Raw genomic sequence first — 23097 nt, 5'->3', positions numbered from 1 at the left:
GGAAGGGCCGTGGCTGCCCGGGCCGAGGTGGGGCCGGGCGGCGGAGAGCTTATATCGGCGTATAACACGCACACATCATTTGCTCCCTATTTTCAGGGGGGAAAAGTGCGTGTTATACGCCAATAAATACGGTAACATCAGCAGACTAACACTGAAGATATTACCTGGTTTGGGTAATGAAACATCTTCAAGAAAACAACCAAGCTCAGAAAGTACCAAGGACCCCTCATTTCAACTCTGAACTACAAATATTCTCCCTTATTGATACACACATGCACGTGCGCACATGTATCCTTTCAAAATAACATATTGCCTGAGGAAATATCATCGATATAAACCTCAACAAATGTTTATCAAGATTTCAGTAATGTTCAGAGGTGCAAGAAAGTCACTAACATGGGGAGGAAACAACCCTGATTGACAGTATTTTTCTTATGTTCTTCTATCTCAGGCTAGTAAAGGAAATCCATAGGCAAGAAATCCATAGTAGCAGACCCCCCCCCCCATCCATGTCTACAAAGTTACAGCAGTAAATAAACTTTTTTACTAGATAAGCAATAAAAATAGTAACGTAATGTTACTCCTCTTTTTTTGCCATCATGGACTAAAACAGCTCTCCTCCTATGTCTAAAACCTGAAAGACTTATTTCAGGTTTTGAAGAATCTGTCTTCCAGCTTTTGTCATAAATGTATAAATGACTTGTGACATGCGTTGTGTCAAAAGGAAGCGCAGAAATGTATATAGCTTTTCCAGCTCTGCTGCTTTTGCCACAATCAGAATACCATGTCTTGGTCTGTTGGATTAAATTTTAATTCTTTGGATTTGTTGCTAGAAAGCTGATCAGATCCTGTCTCAACAAGAGTGGCTGTTAGAAATAATCTAATAATCTGGCTGTACAAGATTTTTTTTCCCACTTCTTTTCTGCCTTTATGCTGTAACCATTCTCAAGGCAAGTTCTTCAAATGGAAAAAGATTGCTACTTCTTCTAACCCTATAGGTAAAACAAAACAACTTATTAGAGAAAAAGGTAGAAAACATAATAAACTGGAGGCAAAACTCATAGTTAAACGTTCACATGAAAATAATTTAAATTATTTTTTGTTTGATTTAAATTCTATTCTTCCTCTTCTATGTTATACTTCCACTATGGATTTGTAAAAGCCCTACAGTTTTGTGTTTTTTCCCCTCCTTACAAGACTGATATTTAGGAAATATTAAATCAAAACTGTTATACTCCATATGACCAAAACTTTACAGTTTTATGCACTGATAATAAACACGAAATAGATTTTTCTCAAATATTGACTAAAAGGTAAATAAATGTTAGCATCACAACACACAGCATTTCCCCGTTGAAACATCACTTCAGTTAATGTTCAAACTGGTTTTAATCACTTCCCATGTTACAATTTAAAGGCAGTATCAGTCAATGCAAACATTCTAAAAGAATGAGCAGATGGAGACTGGAGTCATGAAGTGGCTGGTAAACTCCTGTTCTGAAGGCAGAACAAAAGATCCACCTTTTCCATAATTACTGGACTGATTAATGCATTGCGTTTTCTCACAGCACACCTGTAATTATTGAGAGGTAAGCATTGTGCTATGTGCCTAGTGTCTGAACCAGCTCTATAGCAGCAGATGGGGCTACATCTCTGTTGACATATGTTACAATAAAATGGCTCATGAATCTTGGCATGAAAGGCAGAGTACAGCATTTTAAAAGATTAATAAATTCTAATTGTTAATCTTGCTGGCTTTTTTCATTAGAGCCATGTGCCTATAAAAAGATTCCAGAGTATTTTTCAAGAAGAGGCTAAAGCCACATTGCATGAATAGACTAAAACTTCACTTTGCTTCTAAAGTGAGAGGTGATTGGGTTTGGGCACTTTGAAACAAAGCACACAAGACACTGTAAAGTTCTCCTATGCAAATCTTAATTAAATGAATGGAACTTGAGCAAACACACTCATGGCACATTGCAGCAGGTTGCTTCTATAGCTGAAATCAGTTATCATTTAGGTTGTGTATGTTTAAAATCATTCACTGGTAGCATAAAGAGGTATACATTATTTTAAAAACAAATCATAATAAATCTTTGTAAACTTTTTAATTTCTATGGTTCAATATACTGACTTTCTTGAATTGCAATATTTCTTAATTGCACTAAATATGATAATAGAACTGATTATATAAAATTTAAGAACAAAAATATACCCACTTGTGAAGCTTACTTCCGCCTGAAGCAATCTCCTCAAAATCTCTTCTTTGAGATTAAACTGAAGGACCAAACACCAAAATCATGAACATGATATTCAGTATCAATGTAGTGGAAGCACACTATCGCTGATATATACAAATCACTGATATATATAAATCACATCTCAATTGACATCGACCTGGCTAAGCATATACCACCTACTCACTAAACACCATACCCACAAAGATGATGCCACTACAGAACACTCCATTGTCCACAGAAACCATCATGAAACTCTTGGATCTATGCCTCAACACATACTTCAAGTTCAATGGGAAAATCTACAAGCAAGTACAAGGCACCCCAATGGGATCACCCATATCAGGCCCAATAGCAGAAGCAGTCATGCAACGACTTGAATCCATAGCTCTACCCACCATCCAGCCAAAATTCTGGACATACTACGTTGATGACACCTTCATTATCATCAAGCACTCCCAAATTGAAGAAACATACCACTTACTCAATAACATATTCCCTGAAAATTAAATTCACACGTGAAGAGGAAACAGACAACAGACTCCCATTCCTTGACATCAATATAAGGAGACTAGACAATGGAGACCTGGAAACCTGAGTCTACCGCAAACCCACGCACACGGACCAGATCCTCTGCTTTGCAAGTAACCATCCCACTGTACACAAAAGAAGCTGTATCCAGACCCTCTTCAGAAGGGCCAGGGCACACTGTAGCACCACAACACTAAGAAAAACAGAAAAGAAACAGCTGCTTAACATCATTCTCCGTAATGGCTATCCAAAAAACTTCATATTCCAACACACAGCATCCAAACCACAACACACTACACAGCCAACCATCACTCAAAAACTAACCCTACCATATATAAATGGGGGTGTCAGAAATGACAGCCAGAATTCTTCAACCCCTAGGTTAAATAGCAAGAGCCCACAAATCCACAGCCACACTCCACCAGGAATTAGCCAAACCAAGACAAGATATAGAAGGATGAAAGAAACAATGTAATCTACAAAATCAACTGTAATCATTGCAACCAATTCTACGTGGGACAAACATCACGTCAATTAAAAACCAGGATCCACGAACACTGGCTAGCAGTCAAACACCACGATCCCAAATCTGTAATCTCTACTCACACCAACACCAAATAGCACCAGTTTGATTGGAGCAACACAACAATCATCGGCCACGCTACCACCCGCCACGCTTGTGAGTTCATCAAAGCCTGGCACTCCAACAAGCAATTCCATCAACAGACACATTGACCTACGATCAACCTACGAATCAACTGCACAGCCAACTAGAGATAGCACCGACCCTCAACCAACCCAAGCAAGAAACCCTCCCACCAATTCACCTCCCAATGACCCTGACCTGATGTAACCTCCCCATCACAGGACCCATCACAAGACTCACTGATGACTCACACCTAACCCATCACAGACCCTCACTTGACACACCCACACCTGAAGCCCTTATAAACAGAAGAACATTGACATCCCCTAAACTCTGCTGAAGATGTTACCTAGCCTGCTAATGAAACATTCAGAAACCAACCCACAAGCTCGGAGAATGAACCTTCACTCTCATCCTACACCTGAGCTACAGATATTCGCCACTATTGCAAATATACAAATCAGTTAAGTCATTAAGGTATCACAGGATCTTAAATATATTTGTTACTCATTTGTTCAGTTACTTCTGATTCTTCATGACTGAATAAGCATCAATTATCTAATTTCATCTGTGAGTAACTGTTTGGGTTCTTGTAAGCTCATGTTTGTTTCATCAGTAATAGTTTTTAACCACTTCATCTTCTGTCAAACTTTTTCAATTGGCATTAATATTTACAACATTAGGATCAACTTCAATGACTCTTGTTTTCACATTATATGTCCAAAATACTTAAGCTAGCTCCAATATTCATGTTTTCAGTGAAAACACAGGTTTTATTTAATCTAATATTGAATTATTTGTTCATCTAGTAGTCCAAGTTCTCAATATTTTTTTCTAGCACCACAATCCATTATCAAGTTTTTATTTTGGACTTTCTGTTACTATTATGCACAGAGAAATATAAGTGAAGAGTGGGTCCAAATTATAAGACTATCCTCAGGGCTCACATCTCCCTTGCATTTGCATCTGGTAAAACAGAAGCACTGCTTTTAAAAAGTGAATGATGATGAAGGAAAAATACAGTGTTGCTTAAAAGAAGTGTAAGCCCTTTTGAATTTTTATACACACACAGAGACATGTTTTTAACTCATTTAATTGGGTTCTTTATGCAGTTTTAGGACATGGGGATCACCAATTTTTAAACACCATTGTATATGCCTGGAAGCTTTTATATTACCTTATATATTAAAAAGCTGAAAGAAATAAACTTAAAAATAAGTCCCACTAAACTCAGTAGGACATATCCCTGATACAACTTCCACAAAGATACAGTACTGAAATCAGTGCCATTCTTACTGATCTCACACAGATCTATAGCTGTTTAGAGGAAGCAGGACGTTATTGCTTGAAAGCTTGATTACTCCTTGTAGAAGATTCCCTTAGACCTGCTCCCTCTAGGGTACAGAGAAATATTCCTCTGGGACTAAATGATTAACTAAATTACTGACCAAATCCAGAGGGTATAGGACGCAGTACAGAAAATGGCTAGGTGAACTAATGTTAGCTTAAACATACACAGGTTCTTGTGGATGTAGATCTAGCCAGAAATAAGAGTAGAAATAGGTAAGAGTAGAAACTATGTAAGAACTTATATAAAGCTTCTGTGAACTGCGACTCCTAATCATTGGATATTATGCCATGCTACAAATCTCTGATCTTACTATGCTACTAGTTCTAGCCACATAAATAGGCTGTTGACTGTCCCAACAGATTTTGTTGTTCTGCATTTGAAAACAAATTCTACAGCTCAATCCCTTCTATGAAGGGGATAACCTCAATAAAGATGGATTACATAAATGAACCTTGGCTGCCTACTCACATTGTGTGAGTAACTGACCTTCTGAATACCTTTGCTAATTACTGTTTCAACCTGACTACTGTGTCTTAGATAGAACAACTACCTTTCAACAAACTTGAAAAATAGCTGTCTATACCAACTTAATAGCCCTGTCCGATCTTGTCTCTTATACTGCAAATTAGAACCTTGGATTCATCTACTGGAAAGTACCTTAATTTTTCTTCTATGATAAATACAGTATAATTTTCAATGACAATAGGCTTGTCTAAATTCTTTCCAAACTATCTGCAACATTTACTAACTTAAAATGGAAAAAAAAAATCCCAGCTACAAATATAGGTTCCTTTTATGTACTGCTTTATATTTATATTGCTTATATTTACCATCTTGTTACCTTTCAGTTCAAAAATATCTTTAATTTTTGTTTTTTACATCATAATTGCCAATACTTTCTTGAACAACTTTCTCTAATATGATGCCAGTTGTGTTGGATTTCATCTCTAGGAGCATAAGGCTGGACGAGCCAAAGCAAACTATGCTCTGTCATCAAAGTTAAAAGTTAGAGAAAAGTAAAACTATAACTGTAGTTTTGCTATTTTTGCCATAGCAGTATGATGCCAAATAGAAAAAACAATTCAAGGAAACATGGGAAAATTGTAATCTATATAAATAAAAATGTAAATGTTTGTTTGTTCAAAATCTTAAATCACCGAAGGTTCTTCACCGATTGCTTTGAAATTTTGACACGTTGCATTCAAATACACGCGTGTTTTTATATACCTACTATTATATAGATGTCACACCTGTGACAGGTAAAAACATGCTTTTTTTGAAAAACAGCGCCAAACATGCTTTTTTTTGAAAAACAGCGCCATCTGTTGGACGTAAAAGCAACACACTTCTTTTCCATTTAACCAGACTGAGCCACAGCAACGCTTGGCCGGATACAGCTAGTAGATAATAAATCCTGTAAGAAAACGTCTTTTTTCTATTTTTCGGGGGGGGGGGGGAATGCAACTCTACATATTCCAAGTCTTATGTCTGGTTACAGCATTAATGTACCTGCCAAAATCAACAAAACAATATAAGACAAACATTCTTACAATAATCAAACTGGGTAAAATGAAATCACAAAAAGAATTGAAAATCAGATGCAGCTAATTATTTCCAGCATGGTTTGTTAAATACCTAATTAGATTCCCCCCCCCTTTCAGTTCAATCATATCCAATTCTCAGAGATTGCCTGAAAAATTGTCTTTTGAAGTATTCTTGGCTTCTTTTCAGAAGTGGCTTGCCATTGCCTCCTTCTTACAGCTGAGAGAGTGTGACTGGCCCAAAGTCACCCAGCTGGTTTTATATCTAAGGTGAGACTAGAACTGACAATCTCCCAATTTCTAGCCTGATGCCTTAACCACTATGCCAAACTACCGTATTTTCCGGCGTATAAGATGACTTTCTAAAGCCTGAAAATCTTTGGGGGTCGTCTTATACGCCCAGTCGTCTTATACGCCCAGTCGTCTTATACGCCGGAAAATATGGGTATTCTATTTTATTCCTTTACACATGTGGTTTGGCATATTACTCATCAAGTTTTCTCTCCCCCCCCTCTCGCTCAAACTCTATATTGTAACTGGAAAAGTTGGGGGTCGTCTTATACGCCCAGTCGTCTTATACGCCGGAAAATACAGTAACTCTCCAAGTAGAAGTTAGTCATAGTGAATTTAACTGGTCTTATTGGAAAAGAAGTATCTGTACATTTAATTTTAATATGTAATATTAATGGTTGACAAATATTTATACAGACAACGTAGTAGTATAATCAACCTTTTTTAAAAAAGCTTTCTCCAGTTCCAATATATCCAAAAGACCTGAGGCAGGAAGGCTGCAGGCATTAATACCTACCAACTGGCCTTCTTTGATTTTGCCAGTACTTTTCTGATATTCAAGCACTATATGTCTTGTGTCAACTGAATTTCTAGCCTACTCAAAGACTGAATACACTGCTGAGAACAAGATGTACAATAATTTTATAGTACCATACTCTTAAGTATCATGAACCATATTACCATTTTAGAATTTTATAAAACTATATTTGCATTCCCATTTTAACAGTGAATCTTTATTCTCAAGGTTGTAGGCTGAATCTAATGCATATTGCTTCTGAGGTGTATGGAAAATCAGTAATTCTTTATCAGTACTCATATTTTGATGAGTTTTCAATTAATCCCATTTGGATTAACCTTGATAAAATACCTGTAAATATGACCTTGTTATACTGGTGAGCCAGATTTAAGCAAATTGCTAATGGTAGTATTTTTTTTTACAACTAATTACCCAAAGGTTTGTGCTAATAATTTTTAAAGGTCAAAAGCAAATACCACCCACATGTCATCCTTCACTGAAACCTTTTCAAAGATAGTCCCTGACGGCTTAGATTTATGTAGTTTTTTCACACTTTGCCTAGCTAGGATGAATTCAAGGTAACCAAATATTTTTGACAAGCTGTTGCTGCCAAATGTTTCAAATCTTCCCTTTAATGGAGCAATACAGAAAACTGGCAATTTAAGAAGAGAATTCATCTCCAAGGAAATTGCAACATAAGAACTTCTGTGTAACGTCAGTGAGCTTACAAATACATAAATAAATAAGGTAGTTCAAACATACCAGGTTGTTTCCTTCCTTCAAAGTACAGTTCTGTAAATGTAAATAGCATTCAGCAGTCTGCAGCCTAGCAAATCAATCATTTTAATTGAATACTAAGTACACAGAAAGAGTAAAACCACAACCAATAAGAAAAGCACAGAACAACAGCAACAGAAATAGATTTATAACTAATCCTGCCACACACATCCTTTACAGCTTTCATTGCTGATCTATAAACATGCAAAATGATTTTGGATTATTATGGTTCCAAATCATTCTACAATTACCAAAATGAAAATTTCAAATGAGAGGTTGGTTCTGGAAGCACTTCCATTGTTTACATAATTGCAGAATATAATTTAGTGTCAGTGCTGTTACAGGAAAAAAAAAGCACTGCAAACCATTGCTATTCAAAATGATGTAGAATCAGAACAGGAAGGAGAGTTCTGCTCATGATTAAATATCATAATTTATGTTGATAAATTTTCATTTTCAAAGCACCAAAAAATAAAATTATATTGCATATTTAAATATCTTCTTTCACCTCTTTCAAATTTACTGAAAGGTTATAAAATACCTTTTTCTTATATTCATTGTTGACAATTGACATTTATACATGTAATCTGATAGCCTGCCATATGTCTTCAGAAAGATTCTGAGTTGTTCCTAACCAGAAAGAAGTTAACATATGACAGATTAATTCCTGCCTTTAATTATGTAGAGCAGGTTTGAGGTACTGAAGAGCTTATCATCTTTTTCCTTTTAAAATAAAAAGAGATATTTAAATCATAAGCTATGTGTGGAAGGCAGCTAAGCAACATCAACATTTAATGAATTATTTTGGTAAAATCTCAGGTAAACCCAATTCAAATATTTTAAAAAGACTAGTGAAAGGTTTATTAAGAACAGTTATACAGCACTAACAGACTAGTTTATAAGTGTTTGCACTACAAGTTTAGAAACTTCCCTGCATATCCTCTTAATTGTTCTGAGCAATTAGGTTTTCTCTGCATTCCAGCTTAGTATTTAAATTAAGCTTTCTGTATAAAACATCAAAATGGCAAACTCCACATGCAAACTCTCATTAATTGCATGCTACTATTTCTAATGGAAAGACAAATAATTAAGAGGTTTATATGAAATTGTTACATTGTTGCAAGTATTTTTGGACTTTGTCAGCTACATTATTTTCCTCTCTGAGCGTAAGAATAAAATAATATTCAATCCAGGAATGTTTTTTTATAAAACAGGGCCTCTAATTTTAATTAACTTTTGCATCTAGAGTAGAGTGTGCACAAAAAAAGAAATTAAATGATGCAACTATTGCATGATGTTGCTCTTTTAACTGGGAGATATTGCTAGAATAAACTAAGGGAAAAGGAAAATACAAGACACAATGAAAAACTAATCATTCTCAAACATCAGTACCCAGAAAATTCCTAAAGCACAACAAGTAAAACCAACTTTGAATTTATAACATATGACTACTTTATGAATCACATTAACATGAAGTCAAGAAGAATGAACGTGAACATTTTATTTCAAGTCAATGACACTGAATTCCCAGTGTATTCCTTTGCAACCATACAATGATTTCATTTCAAGCTTCTTCCTGCTGTGCAGTGACTATGAAGTTGGACTAGAGGTTGGGAGATGCAGATAGTAGTTGTAACTTTTGCTGCTGTGACTTTTAAGTTTGTTTGTGGGAGCCTCAAAAGTTGATTTTCAGAAGATGGCATTAGTCTCACACATATCAGTATAGATATACAGCAGTATCTTTTAATCTCAGCTATCTATGACTGCTGCCATAGAATAGCTAGTTCATAGGGTAGAATCTAAACTAGTAAATATATGTTACCCAAATATCAAGTGAAGATACTTTTGATACATCTATTTTTACTAATATGAAAATAAATATTCATGAAGTCAATGAATGCAAGCCACTGATATGAATGCAAAAGAGTAATTTAGATGAAAATACCACTACATAAAATACAGTTGTGACAAGATATAAATTAACATTTCTTTAAGTTCCCATACAATCCTCCCTTTCCATTAGGGACAATAAAATGGCTAGAATAAAATGCCTGAAAGAATTCAATTAGATATACATTTTACTGCCAAAGGAGGGAAAGTATATCTCCTAAATTTACTTAGGAGTAGCTGACACTTTTTGTATCACGGCAGGAAAGAAAATCAAACTTGGTAGGGCAGTCTTACACTCCAAAATCCATCCAAGCTGTCCCTAAATGGTAGACTTTATTGATTCTGAGAGTGAAAAATTCAATTCAAGGCCTTCCTTCGTTGAGGATGGTAGAATATAACATATCATGGAAAAAAACAGGAAGGTCAAATTGAAGGAAATGCAAAGGGCTTATGGTAAAAGGTATAATGGCCCTGAGAACACTGCTGAAGAGATGAATGTATGGTCTTACATCTGTTAAATGGTAATGCTAAGATTTTAACAGCTATGCTGATGAGAAGTTTATGGAAGATATTACAATAATTCATTTTGCATAATTTGCTTTCACAAAAGTACAGTATGTCAAGCTTTAGATAATAAAAAATCTGGTTTTTATAATAGCTTTGTATATTAATATAAGTGAATCTTCAAGTCCATTTCCTTGGATATAAAAAAAATCTTATAAAATAGTTTTTGAGTGTTGTGGAAATTTAGATTATGTAGAAGATTTATTTCTGGGATTATAACTTACTCTTCTTACTACCTCTGCCTGATAATCAATTAGATTATCAATGAGATTTCACAAGCAATTAAAATGAAATGTGGAAATTGGCAAGGATGTCTCCTCTACTTTTAAATCTGGAATTGGTCTAAAAAGATAATTTTATGAAATCAAAGGAATTTTTTGTGTACCTAAATTTGAATAGAGAATATTGTAATAAGCAGATGATATTTTCAAGCTTATTTGAATGATTACCAATAACTGAACCCTATTTTTTAAGAAGGGAAACAATCTTAATTAAGTCAAATATTATACCAATTGGCAAAAAAGTACTGAAGGGTTTAAGAAAAATTTGGATTTTGTCCAGAGGTTAATAAATACCTGGGGATTACTATTTCTAGGAAAACATCTAGATTTGTGGATAAGAACAATTTAAAATATATAATCTAACTATATTAGGATATTAACACGGATGAAGATATTGAGAGCAATGCCTATGTGGGTTCACTTCAAACATTTAAAACACATTTAAAGAGATCTTTTTTTCTTATTGTATTGCTCTTTTTATACATTAGGTCAGTGATGGCGAACCTTTTAGAGACCGAGTGCCCAAACTGCAACCCAAAACCCACTTATGTATCATCGGGTGCCGGGTGGGCGTGGCCCATTGGGTGGGCGTGGCTGCAGTGGTAATGGCAGACTGGATGGGACTAAAAAGTTCAGTCAATCAATTCCAACTTTGCGAGATCTTTTTTTTCCCAGTGAGAAGTTGAAATTGATTGACTGATTGAACCTTTTTTTTTTTTTGCACACAGCGGTGGAGGCCTAAAGCGAAAAGGTTTTATAAAACCCAGCTGAAGGCCAAGGACTGGGGTGATGGTGCGCGTGCCCACAGAGAGGTCTCTGCGTGCCACCTGTGGCACACGTGCCATAGGTTCGCCACCACGGCATTAGGTTATATTTCTTATATAAAATCTATTTTATATTGCTGTTTAGTTAAACTGTTACTCATTGACATATGTGATTCCCAATGAAAAAAATGACATAGTATCAGATTTAACCCATCTTAGATGATCACCTCAATTCCTGATAACACTAAAATCTGAAATGTCTTTATAAGAAGTCAAGCAACATGTTTTCCATCTAGATTTGACAGGGCAGGAGAGGGATTTTTTTACTATTATAGCATTGGCCTTTGAAACAAGCCTTTTGCTACTCTTAAATATATACAGTACATAACATTCTTCCTGTTTCATATAGGAGACCATTTACTATCACCTAGTCTCAATGCTTTACTGTCAAGCATAGTATCCATCTGTTGCCAATTAGATCTGTCCCTGCCTGGAGGATGCAGTTGAATCAATATGACCTGTTCCATTGAACTGTCTCCAGTACTTTTCATGGCAATCTGGATTACTATCAACCCCCGCCCCTTTATAAACCATTCCAGCATTCTCTGGAAGACAGTACTTTTTCTAATCACCTAAATCCACCAAAGGCGCATTTTTTTTTTACTATTTCTGAAAGAGTTCTGTGGATCTGCAATATCACTAGGAAAATATTTTCATGGTGGCAACCCTATGTAAAACGCAGGAATTTGAGAAACAGATCTGCATTTATACCTGAAGGAGGGTTGCCACTGCAGGTCCTCTGCAAATACTTTACTCCGACATATATTTACTCAGTGAGAAGATACATTTCTCCTCTGCAAAGCAAATAGCTTTTAAGCACGCAGAAATTTGCTTTGCATGGAGTATAGTGAATGTTTTGATTTCAGGCCTGTAGTGCTTTAGGAATCTAAATATTTCCAACAAAAGCCTTATTACCAACAATGCTTTACTGTTTATGCTTATTTATAGCTGTCATATCTCCAATCTGCTGATTCTGATTATTAATCCTACCCAAGAAAGGGCTGAAAAATGAATGCTTGCATTTTAGTATGAATCATCATCTGCCCTTTTCTACATGATGTTATTGGTAAGGGGAAATAAAGTTGATTTAGCATAAAAGCCATACTTCCTAAACTGATTAGGTTCAACATGTGACCTCTCACAAATATAATACATAGGAATTATCTAAAGCATTTTTTTTATTTTGAATCAGATGTAATTCATGTGCGCTGATTCAAAATGTCATCAGAGCATATGTTGAAAAGACCCTTTAATTATTGTGAAATGTTTGCAACTTATCTTCCCCTGCTTTTATCTAACCCTTAAAAGGACTATATGTTATGGGTAAACATATTGTAACTTTCCAGAACATTTACATGTATAGTCCTAAAAATCTCATTAGCTTTGTTCAGATTTAGATAAAACAGAGTGTATTCAGAATGGAAACTAATACATGAAGGATCACAAAAGCAATTCTGTCTCAGAATTGCATGTTTCGCTTACTGAAAAATCTGAAGCTAAGTCTGCCACCAAGAGGAATAAAAGAGAATTAATTTTATGTTGCTTACTAGAAAATTTAGAAATACTAATTTAACTTCTTATTCTGGTTATGCATGGTTTAAGATACAATAAAACACTTTGCTAGCAAGTGTTTGATAGCATTATGTATTTTGCATGCTTATAAGCTACATAAATTTATTTGGAAACGGAAGCCATGTTAATAGCTGAACTTAGAAGTTTTATGTTTGAACAAAAGTACAGTTATTATATTTAATATTTGACACAGTCAGTCAACTTAATAAAGTTCTCTTCTTTTTCTATTTTATCTTATACTATTTCATCATACTTTTTATCTACACTTTATCTCACCTACTATATTTTATTTTATTTTATCTCACTTCAGTTCACTATCTTATCTTATTTTATTGTGTTTTATTGTGGCTGATGCTGATGTTTGATATGGTCTATTCTAATTGACTAATCAATAATGTATATCTTATGTTTAGTAATAATTTTATAATAAAATACAAATATTCCTTTTAGTAGTAATTTTTATTGTTGCATGCATTCAGTCATACTAAATAAAAAGTCAATATGCTAACTGAGCTGATTGCTTCTATTTAGGAAGATCTTCAAAATGCACGATGTCAATCTGCACTATATTTAGCATCATTAGTGGCTACCATTTCAGAATAATCCATATCATATAAGTAAAAAACCCAACTGTACCATATATAGCAAGCATGTAGATAAAAAAAAAATTCCAAGAAAGACTTATCACACAGAACTAGACAACTCAGTAATAGAAACCAATTAGACTGTACAGAAATAGAGATATGTTTTTTTAAAAACTTTGGTTTGTTTATGTGTCAAGTCCCTTTCTGCATGATTGGAAGGTATATTTTATGAACAATGTACAATTCCTTACCCAGGATTTGGTCTACCCAATAGGACTGTTACTGCAAGGAAAACTTCAGAGACAGTGTATGTGATAACTTGTTGGGCTAGAACAGAGAAAAGCCATGTTCAGTGAAGTCCCTGAAAGATTTGGAACAATTACTTTGTCTCAGCCCAACCTGTCACATAGAAGTGGGGTAGAAAATTTGGAAAAAGTGCAGTGTATACAACCTTGAGCACCTGGAGGGAAGGCAGCATAATATAAATGTAAATATAAATGAAGTGTTGGATATAGTGTGTGAAGAAGAAAGTGAGAAATGTACGAATAATCCATAGAGGAAAATTTGTAGCTCTGAGTCTTGATGAATAGAGCAATATTTACAGTTCCATGTATGTTCTTATATAACAGATAGCAGTGCCTTTCTTATTGAAACAACTGATACCAGTTTCCCCTATGGGGTTGACTGGGTTGGGTTGAAAGAGAGTGACTTGCCCAAAATCACCCAGCCGATTTTTCATGTCTAAGGTGGGGCTAGAATTTACAATCTCTTGGTTTCTAGTCTGGTGCCTTAACTATTAGACCAAATGGGGTTAAGATTGATCCAATCCATAGATGTATGTTTGATCATGAGATTGTCAACAAAGGAAGTCTAAGTAATAAATCTAAACATTTGGATTCAGAAATCATTGAAGGGGTAATCCAAATTGTAATAGCAGCAATTAGTTTTGTTGATTTACAAAGAGTGTTCTCTTCCTCTGGAACAATTCACTGAAAACTGCAAAGCAATTTGGGAACTGAAAAAGCAAGACATTTGTCTTTCTTTTGCCAGACTTTGAAAAAAAAGAGGCACAGATGAACACTTTATTCACCATTCACCAAAGTTTTCAATGCCTTGTGCTGACTTGGTTGAAATTGCCTATTCTTTATTTTTTAACAAAATGTACTTTAAATCCGAAGTGCACGTTTTAAGTAATAATCTATTTTTATTGTTTGCTGAAGAAAATTAGTCAGAACAAGCCAATTTAAAAGCAGCTGGTGGTTATGCTATTGTAACATGGCAAATGTATCCCTCAAATACCCACAAATAATTCAACTGGAGCTGGTTCATCTCCTAATATCTTCACAACTACATAGCGGCTAATTTGCTACTAATATCCTAATTTCATTTGTTATAAAAATGATTTTTTAAAAATCTGACAAAAATGTATTAAATGTAAGAAGATTCTAAAATTAACATATGCATCTCTGAAAAAAAACTGTATTCATACCGTATCAAAAAAGCACTTTTACTAGAAATGATTATTGTAAAATATTCTTGATAAGTGAAATGATTTAAACATTAGATTGGCTCTCCCTGACTAGTGAATTAAATTATGAATTAAATCAATTTGATTTAAATCAAATCCATCCTACTTATACTTCTTCAGATCTTCAGGATCCCTTTTTTTTAGGAATGCTCTTGTGGGGCCTTTTATAATGAAGCTCTAAGATCATTCTTTGTAAGACCAAATTTATAACTCCCAGCCCCAGCTGAGCATTCTAAACTTACTAAAGATTACATTACATATAATACACTGAGGGGGATTACATAAATTAGCAATAATTGGTTCCAATTCTAGTTTCTTTACTTCCCCTCCCCCCTCATTTCCAAGAAAACTACAATACTTTACCTAGCCCAAATCCGCATCTTGCTCTGATGCAAGGACAGCCTACTAGTTATTTCCCAAGCACATGTCCACATGCCTCTAGCTGTAATTCAATGTTCGTCTACAGGAGAGCTAAAGGTGCTACAGCCTGGAAATGCCGTTTTCCCTAAAATCCTGCTTTAAGATGTATGCAAGCAATATAGGGTGTGCAGTCTAAAAGGATGCATTTTGCTGGATGGCTCCAATTGATACTGCTTGTTTCCTATGTGTTGATCCCTTTTCCTGATCTTTTCATATAGCCTTTGCCCTCTTTTACATGCCTGGAAGACTGTAATTTTTTATTTTTTTTAAAAAATGGATTGATCAACTGGTTAACTGAAAGTGCAAAGCCTTGAAATTAACCACTCTGAATGGAAGTTTTGTTATGGAAGCATAACAAAAAACGCATTAGGGCCCATTGTGGTGCTCCCAGGAAAAAACCTGGGAAAAGTTACCAACACCACAAATTACAATTGGTTCTAATGCACAGAGATATTTGGCTGTATAATATACCTGATATATTCAGATATCTTACTGTATATCTGAATAAAGCAGAATTTATGAATAAGGTGTATGAATAACTGGGCAGGTCTTTGTTGAGCAGTGTCAAGTATCTAGTTCACATATTTAGGCCTTAAAACCTGAAAGTCATCCAGAAGAATTCAATCAGATGCTTTAAACACCTCTACAGTCTAAGATAGGCTTTCTCAAAGTTTGCAATACTACAAGCCCCCTAAATCTTTCTTTCTTTATATCCGTCTATGCTAAAATTGTAATCTAAAAAAAATAAATGAGTTTGGCAATCGTCTCATGAATAAAATAAAACAAATAATATATAATACATTAATAGGTAAACCCGAAAACTTCTGTGATTGTTAGATAGTTCTGACAAATGGCTAGACCTATGGGTTTAACCATCTCATAAAACTATAGGCTTTGTGTTTCTTCGTTGCCTGTGGATACCCACTTTGGCTTATCCAGGCAAAGTAGGATTGTAGAAGCACTGCTGTTGCTAGAAAAATAGCTAAAAGCCCTTTACAATAGGGATATCTAGAACCAGTTTTCAGTAAGAAATGAAGTAAAAATGGTTTGAGATTGAAATCCCTTCTATTAAAAGCTGTATCCTAAATTGGAAGAAAAGGTATTCATTTTTTCTCCCTTCTTTCTTCTCCTTAACCTCATTTCAATCCACTCCAGAATTTCCTTTCATTTACAAAAATTCTTATGATCCAAATTATGCAAATTGTATTAATAAGTGCAATTCAGTTTTAAAATCAGAACTATCTCATTAATACCTGGTCTTTACTAGTTAAGCCAATGTGCATGATAAGATAAAAATGCACCAGGTAGTCAGGATTTGGCATAAAATCTTGTCGTCTTGTCATCATAGCACATATCAGTTTGTAGGCATGGATCTTTCCTTCTTTATATTCATCTGGTAAAGTTGTAGCCTAAAAAAAATATTTTGTTAAATCATATGTGAACTCTGAAATAACCAGACCATTATACATTAAAATATGTAAATATCCTCACCAGGGTGGTTTTGATTCTATATTTGATGCTAGTCAGAAACATTTTGTTAAACACTCGTGAGAAAAAAAATACCTTAAATTGTTAATCCACAAATGGACAAGTTTTTAAATCTAGTGCAAGCCTCCAGTAATGCAAAATATGGATACAGGTTTTCTATATTCCTTCTCAACAAGCAGGTTTCAGCAAATTTGTTCAAGTCTCCACAATTCCTACCTAGCCATGGCCCATTACCATTCATACAGGGCAATGGCTAAGCCTCAGTCATTGACTTGCCTGGGTAAGAAGGACCCATTGCTTCTAAGATCACATCCCACAGAACACGCTGCACTGTTTCCATATAGGTTATTCTGGATAACTAACCTTAGGCTACACATAGTAAGAAAATGATCACAGCTATCTTTTTAAAATCTTTGCCATGGGGAGAGTAGGATTGATGGCTTATATGCATGTACTGTATATGTTGGGTTTTATAGTATGCCTTGCACACAAAGGTAGACATTAGGTAAAATACAAAGTTACATGTATGCAGTAAAGTAGTCCTCAACTTTCAGGTAGACCTCGACTTACAACAGTTCATTTAATGACTGTGGAAGTTACAATGGCACTGAAAAAAGTGACTTATGGCCGTGTTTCACACTTACGACCTTTCCAGCATCCCCATGGTCACGTGATCAAATTCAGATGCTTGGCAACTGATTCATATTTATGGAGGTCACAGTGTCCCGGGGTCCTGTGATCCCCTTTTGTGACCTTCTGACAAGCAAAGTCAATGGGGAAGCCAGATTCACTTAACAACCAAGTTACCAACTTAAGAACTGCAGTGATCCACTTAACAATTGTGGCAAGAAAGATCATAAAATGGGGCAAAATTCAGTTAACAAATGTTGCTTAGCAACAGAAATTTTGGGCTCAACTGTGGTCATAACTCGAGGACTACCTATACTTACTAAGTTAGCTTTGTTAACTTTTGGTTTGAGTACAGAGTACTTAGTGATATATTTTCATTGGAACTAGCATAACTAATGAAATAATTGAAGTTTTTATTTTTTGAAATGATACCTAATACAAATAGATTGGTTTCTGGATTTGTGGTAAGTAGACCACATTTTTTTTTAAAAAAAAGATATATTACAACTGCTGCTTCCATTAAGATAATTTTTAATTATTTTCACTATTTTAACAAAATATCCCCTTCACTTTTTTTTTAGATTGCATGGTAGGTAGCAGTCAATATACAATATCACCCCAACTAGAGTGAATCAAAAACCCAACAGTTCTTTCACGTTCTCATTATATTATGTGGCCGGAAGATTCAAAAAATTTTCAGGAGTTTTCTATTTGGAACATGGATCACTCAATGTGTCAGAGTGGTATCTTATTAGGATACGGTTTAAAACAGAAACACATTTTCTGTGTCATGCACACCTCTTGCGGAATATTCAAAATGTTTCTGACTTTATTCACCTGGAACACAAGACACTAAAAACATCCCGAGGGAAAATTCCAACTAGGGCATCTTGTTTGGCAATAAAAAACTTTTCCTCTGTTCCAAATCCATCCATAAACTGTTTGCATTTAAATGAACAATTTACCTTGAACAACCATGATGCAAATATTCTAAGTGGTGGAATTAAAACAGGAGGGGAAGGAGTAGACTGGTTATCCAGACTTATTGCCAGGTTGTCTCTTATCTAAAACAAATAAACAGGAAACAATGTGTTTTAAATTTCATCAGCCTTATAATGTTAGTTGCATTGTTCTTAAACATTTACATGCAAAATATTGAGTCTCAAAGTTATTTTCTTGTTGATTTGAATAAATTTAACTGATGAAATCAAGATATGAGATGGTCTATACATGTTCTTTCTTTTCTTCATTTTATAGGAAATCAATGGAATACTAAATATGTATTTCTCCTATTGTCTTTTTTCATCATTATTCTGTGATGAACAGGGTTATGAAACTGGAGCAGTTGTTTGCAATCTTCTCCATTTTCTATGGAACAAATCCATTAGTTTGCCACAAAGAAATATACATTAAAACTGTCCTAAACACATTAGTGGAATGGTGGAGAATCCATCGCTTTCTAGATATTGCTGGATTTTAGTCCATTTATTCCTTATTTAGTCCAGTTTATTTGTTAAACAAATGTCTGCCATTAGAGACCATAATTCTTCAGCAACATTTTCTTTGCTAACTGCATCATCACATTTGCTAAGATACAGGGGCTTAGGGACCAGATCTAGCAAGTTAGCATCTGTTTTTTAGCATGTGTGGGGCAAAAAATGGGGGTACTTTTGTGCATTTTGGGTGCACAATTCCAGCAGACTAATCAACTGCTGAAGTCTTAATAAATTGGGTTAGTAAGGATATTTTTAAATATTGAAAATTTCATTTGATTTGAATATATTATAGAATGTTTATTTTAGCTGCTTACATCACAGTAAATTCATCATAACATTCAACCTTGCCTTTGCTAATTTGTGCCATAACTCAAAGAGATATTCAACAACTCTGGCATGTATTTTAGGAGACTGGATATTGTTCACATCTCCAAGAATTCCTAATGTTCTTCTCCATAATACCGCTGCAGAGTCAGGATGCCATCCAGTAAGACTGCCACCAGCAATTATGCTACAATCATCGGCAAGGAATTCACTGCTGTCTAGAAGAAATAATGGTTTGCATTAGCATTTTTAACATATGTGCAAAAAGAGAAAAAGATATCAAATTTTATTTATTTAAAAAACTTTATTTTTTGAAACAGAGAGACAGAAGAAACAAAAATACTGCATGATAAAATGAACATATTTTATTTATGTGAAAGAAACATTCACAATATCCTTTTTGGGACTTTGGAGGAAGAAGTGGTGGACAGAAGATGGCTCCACAAAAAGCATTAACTGATGACTACGCTAAAGAATGAACAGCCAGTGAGTAGACCGGCTCTTTGAATAAGGAGAGGACAGGAGATCACTCACAAGTGCTCCGGACAGTTGCTCCTTGTGAGGAAACTGCAAAGACAGCAGTTGGAGATGACAGAATAGTCATAAACTTAATTTACAACTGGTGCCATAGTTCCTTTTCTAATGAGTTTGGAAATCACATTTTTCTTACTAGGTATAATCCCAGAAAACATCATAATTTACTGATATTAATGCTTATGAAAACAAAATTAAATGTTATCCAATACTAGAAGAAAAACAGAATTCTAACAATATCTGATTGGGAACTTAAACTCAGAGAATATGCAACAATGGAAAAATTAACAATATATATGTTGTTGTATAATATATTCTATCTATGGGAACCATACTTGCTTATATATTAATAATATATATGTTACTTCTGATGAGTTTAACCAAATTTAAGCAAGAATGGTTCCCATAGATCAGGCATGTCAAACTCGCAACGTCATGTGACATTGCGCGACATATCTCGACTTTTTCCCCATTGCCAGCAATGGGGTAGGCACGGTTTTGGCGTGATGCATGCAGCCCGCGGGCCAGCAGTTTCACATGCCTGTCATAGATAGAATATATAATAAAACACAGCCAATATAAACTTTTACAGGGGTAAATTAGAAACCAAGATACAAAGATATAAACCTTTCTTTTTTTTCTATCTTTAAAGATAGACTTTTATACCATCAATAATGCATAAATACCACTTTATTGAAATCATATACATATCTTATCATGATATAAAACATTTTTTTAAAAGAAACCAGGTTTTCCCATATAGTTATACTGGAGTAAAACCATACAAACTTCTAGAGCAATTAAAATATACAATATAAAATAATAAGAAAAAGATAGATGATAGAGACCATAAAACCATAAATGTAGCAGCTTGAATAAAATGTTTTTGAATATCAGCATGTTAAAAATTAACACACTGATTAAAATTCCTAGGAGAATAAAACACCTTGGTTCTGTACGTAAAAACCAATAAAGTTACGTCAGGTATATCTCACTTTGGAGTATATTATTGTACCAGTGAAAAGTAAGTGCAGAAAATAAAAGTTTACACGTATACCAGTATGCATATACAGAGATATACTCTTCTATTACATATATTAAAGTTAATACTGTTTAGGCACTTAAGAAATATGATAATATCATGCATGTTCCCCTGTCTGGGAAGAGGTGAAAGGGCTAATCACTAGGGAAGGCAAAGCAGAAGAGCTGATACAAGCCTCTGTGCATGGGATGAATGAATGAAGATGTCATGTCCTTTGTTTTATCTCCAAACAAGATGGTCGAAAGCTCAACCATTTCATAACTCAGTTTCCTTAGCTGAAGGAATGTAACGTTATGATTAATATCAACTCAGTTTACCTTTCCCTTTTAAGACTGCCTACCTGAGAAGTTGGCAGCCAACCACTGATGGGCATCTGGATCCACAGAAATGTCGGCATGCATGGAGACATCATTATTTTCTTCACACGTTTGCCAGGTAGCCAAGCTCATGCCCATTTCACTGTTGTATCCAATAGAAGTATCACTGCTAATACTTTCACCTAAAACAAAAGTTACATAAAATAGGCTGTAATAATACAATCTGAAAATATGACTGAAGTAATTAAAGCAGAAAATGTTATTATATGAATCTTGTGACATCAGTATATTCTATTTCACCAATCATTTTGATAAAGTGATTTTTCTGAAAAACTTACATTTTTCTTTCTCTTTCTGATTTCCATGTAACAGCTGTCTGTCTGTCTTGAGAATTAATTCAGATGGAGTGTTGCTTGCCTGCATGATTTTGTGAAAAAATGTGTTTTACATATTAATATAATTGCAATATAGCTTCAAAATTGTCTCCTTCAAAGCACTGATCAATTTCACACACTATTACTGTATAAGCTTCACAATATTAGGCATCATTTCTTAATTATTTGATTTCATTTATTTGTTCTATGGTTGGAGATGAACAGGACAGTAAAACTTGTTAAAATAATTAACAGGGATGAAAAAAAAGAAAAAAAGGACATGTGAATGTCTGTAGATGCAAAAGAGAGAGAGAGAGAGAGAGAATTGATAAGACTGTTAGCTGTTGTAAAGTGTCAACTTCTGTTCTTGTCAAACCCAAAATTATCTAATTGTAATTGCAATGAGACAGAATTTTAAAACTTTTTGTGTACTTTTCACAGCACTGATTTCTTAATAGGAAAAGTGTGCTTCCTGACTGGGGCCAGTCCAGGTATCTGCTGATGAGGGACTCTGACCATGATGCAGCAGTCTAAAACTGGACCATTAAAGAGGTAAGTATTTAGTTCACACAGCCTTCTACCTAGCCTCGCAAGCATTCAGTTTTAAAACTGCAAACTATGCCTTCAACAGTGATTGAGGGCAGATAGCCTCACATTCCTGTTCTTCCCTTTTCAGACTGAATATTTGCCCAATAAGCTTTTATATCTTTAATTATATTTATCAGCCTGTGAGACACATATTGAAAAGATGTGGGGTATCTCTCAGTTTAGATGATTTTTTAAAATTCTTTCATTTTATTTTAAACAAATACAGGATGTAACCCTACTTACATTAACTGCAGAAATAAATAAATGGAAGTTAAACAGTGGTAGGTATGGGCCAGTATTAAGTTCTGTTTTAATTCTATAAATATTCGTAATGTTAATGTATGTTGTGGGATATGGCTATTTAATAAATTACAGTTTGAACTTAATCATTGTTCTGTAACTGAATATTTCCATATACTTTGACAATAGGAAACTCTTAAATGTAAAAAAAAAGTCTATATTTCTCTTAGTTCTACATTTTTTCACAACATGCTTCCATTCTTTACATTGTCAATTGTTACCATAAAACATAACATAAGAATACATTATTTTAATATAATGAAGTGAGACATATGTCTTATTTTAATATACATTGTGATCCTATTTATTTGTACTTACTTCTTGTAGTGTACTTTCCTTGTTCATGGTCTCCTTACTTTTTTGAACAGATCTGGATCCTGCAGTTAAATTTTGTGAACTCTCTGTTTTTCTAACTGTGAAGTATGAGTGAAATGTTATGGATTACAAAAT

General features: G+C 34.5%; 1 protein-coding gene across 1 annotated transcript in view; it reads right to left on the bottom strand.

The window, feature by feature from the left end:
• Positions 1-23097, bottom strand: part of RALGAPA2 (Ral GTPase activating protein catalytic alpha subunit 2) — a 165569-nt gene that overhangs the window by 89047 nt on the left and 53425 nt on the right. Inside the window, exons 18-23 of the mRNA XM_029286429.1 lie at positions 22966-23060; positions 21724-21802; positions 21409-21567; positions 19517-19710; positions 18638-18736; positions 16808-16963 (exon numbers count right to left, since the gene is read on the bottom strand). Coding sequence (XP_029142262.1) covers positions 16808-16963; positions 18638-18736; positions 19517-19710; positions 21409-21567; positions 21724-21802; positions 22966-23060 — 782 coding nt within the window. The remainder of the gene's footprint in view (positions 1-16807; positions 16964-18637; positions 18737-19516; positions 19711-21408; positions 21568-21723; positions 21803-22965; positions 23061-23097) is intronic.

This window comes from Protobothrops mucrosquamatus, unplaced genomic scaffold (genome assembly GCF_001527695.2).
Source record: "Protobothrops mucrosquamatus isolate PMUCROS unplaced genomic scaffold, P.Mucros_1.0 scaffold_213, whole genome shotgun sequence".
In the NCBI taxonomy this organism is placed as follows: domain Eukaryota; kingdom Metazoa; phylum Chordata; class Lepidosauria; order Squamata; family Viperidae; genus Protobothrops; species Protobothrops mucrosquamatus.
This window is presented reverse-complemented; position numbering and strand designations above follow the sequence as displayed.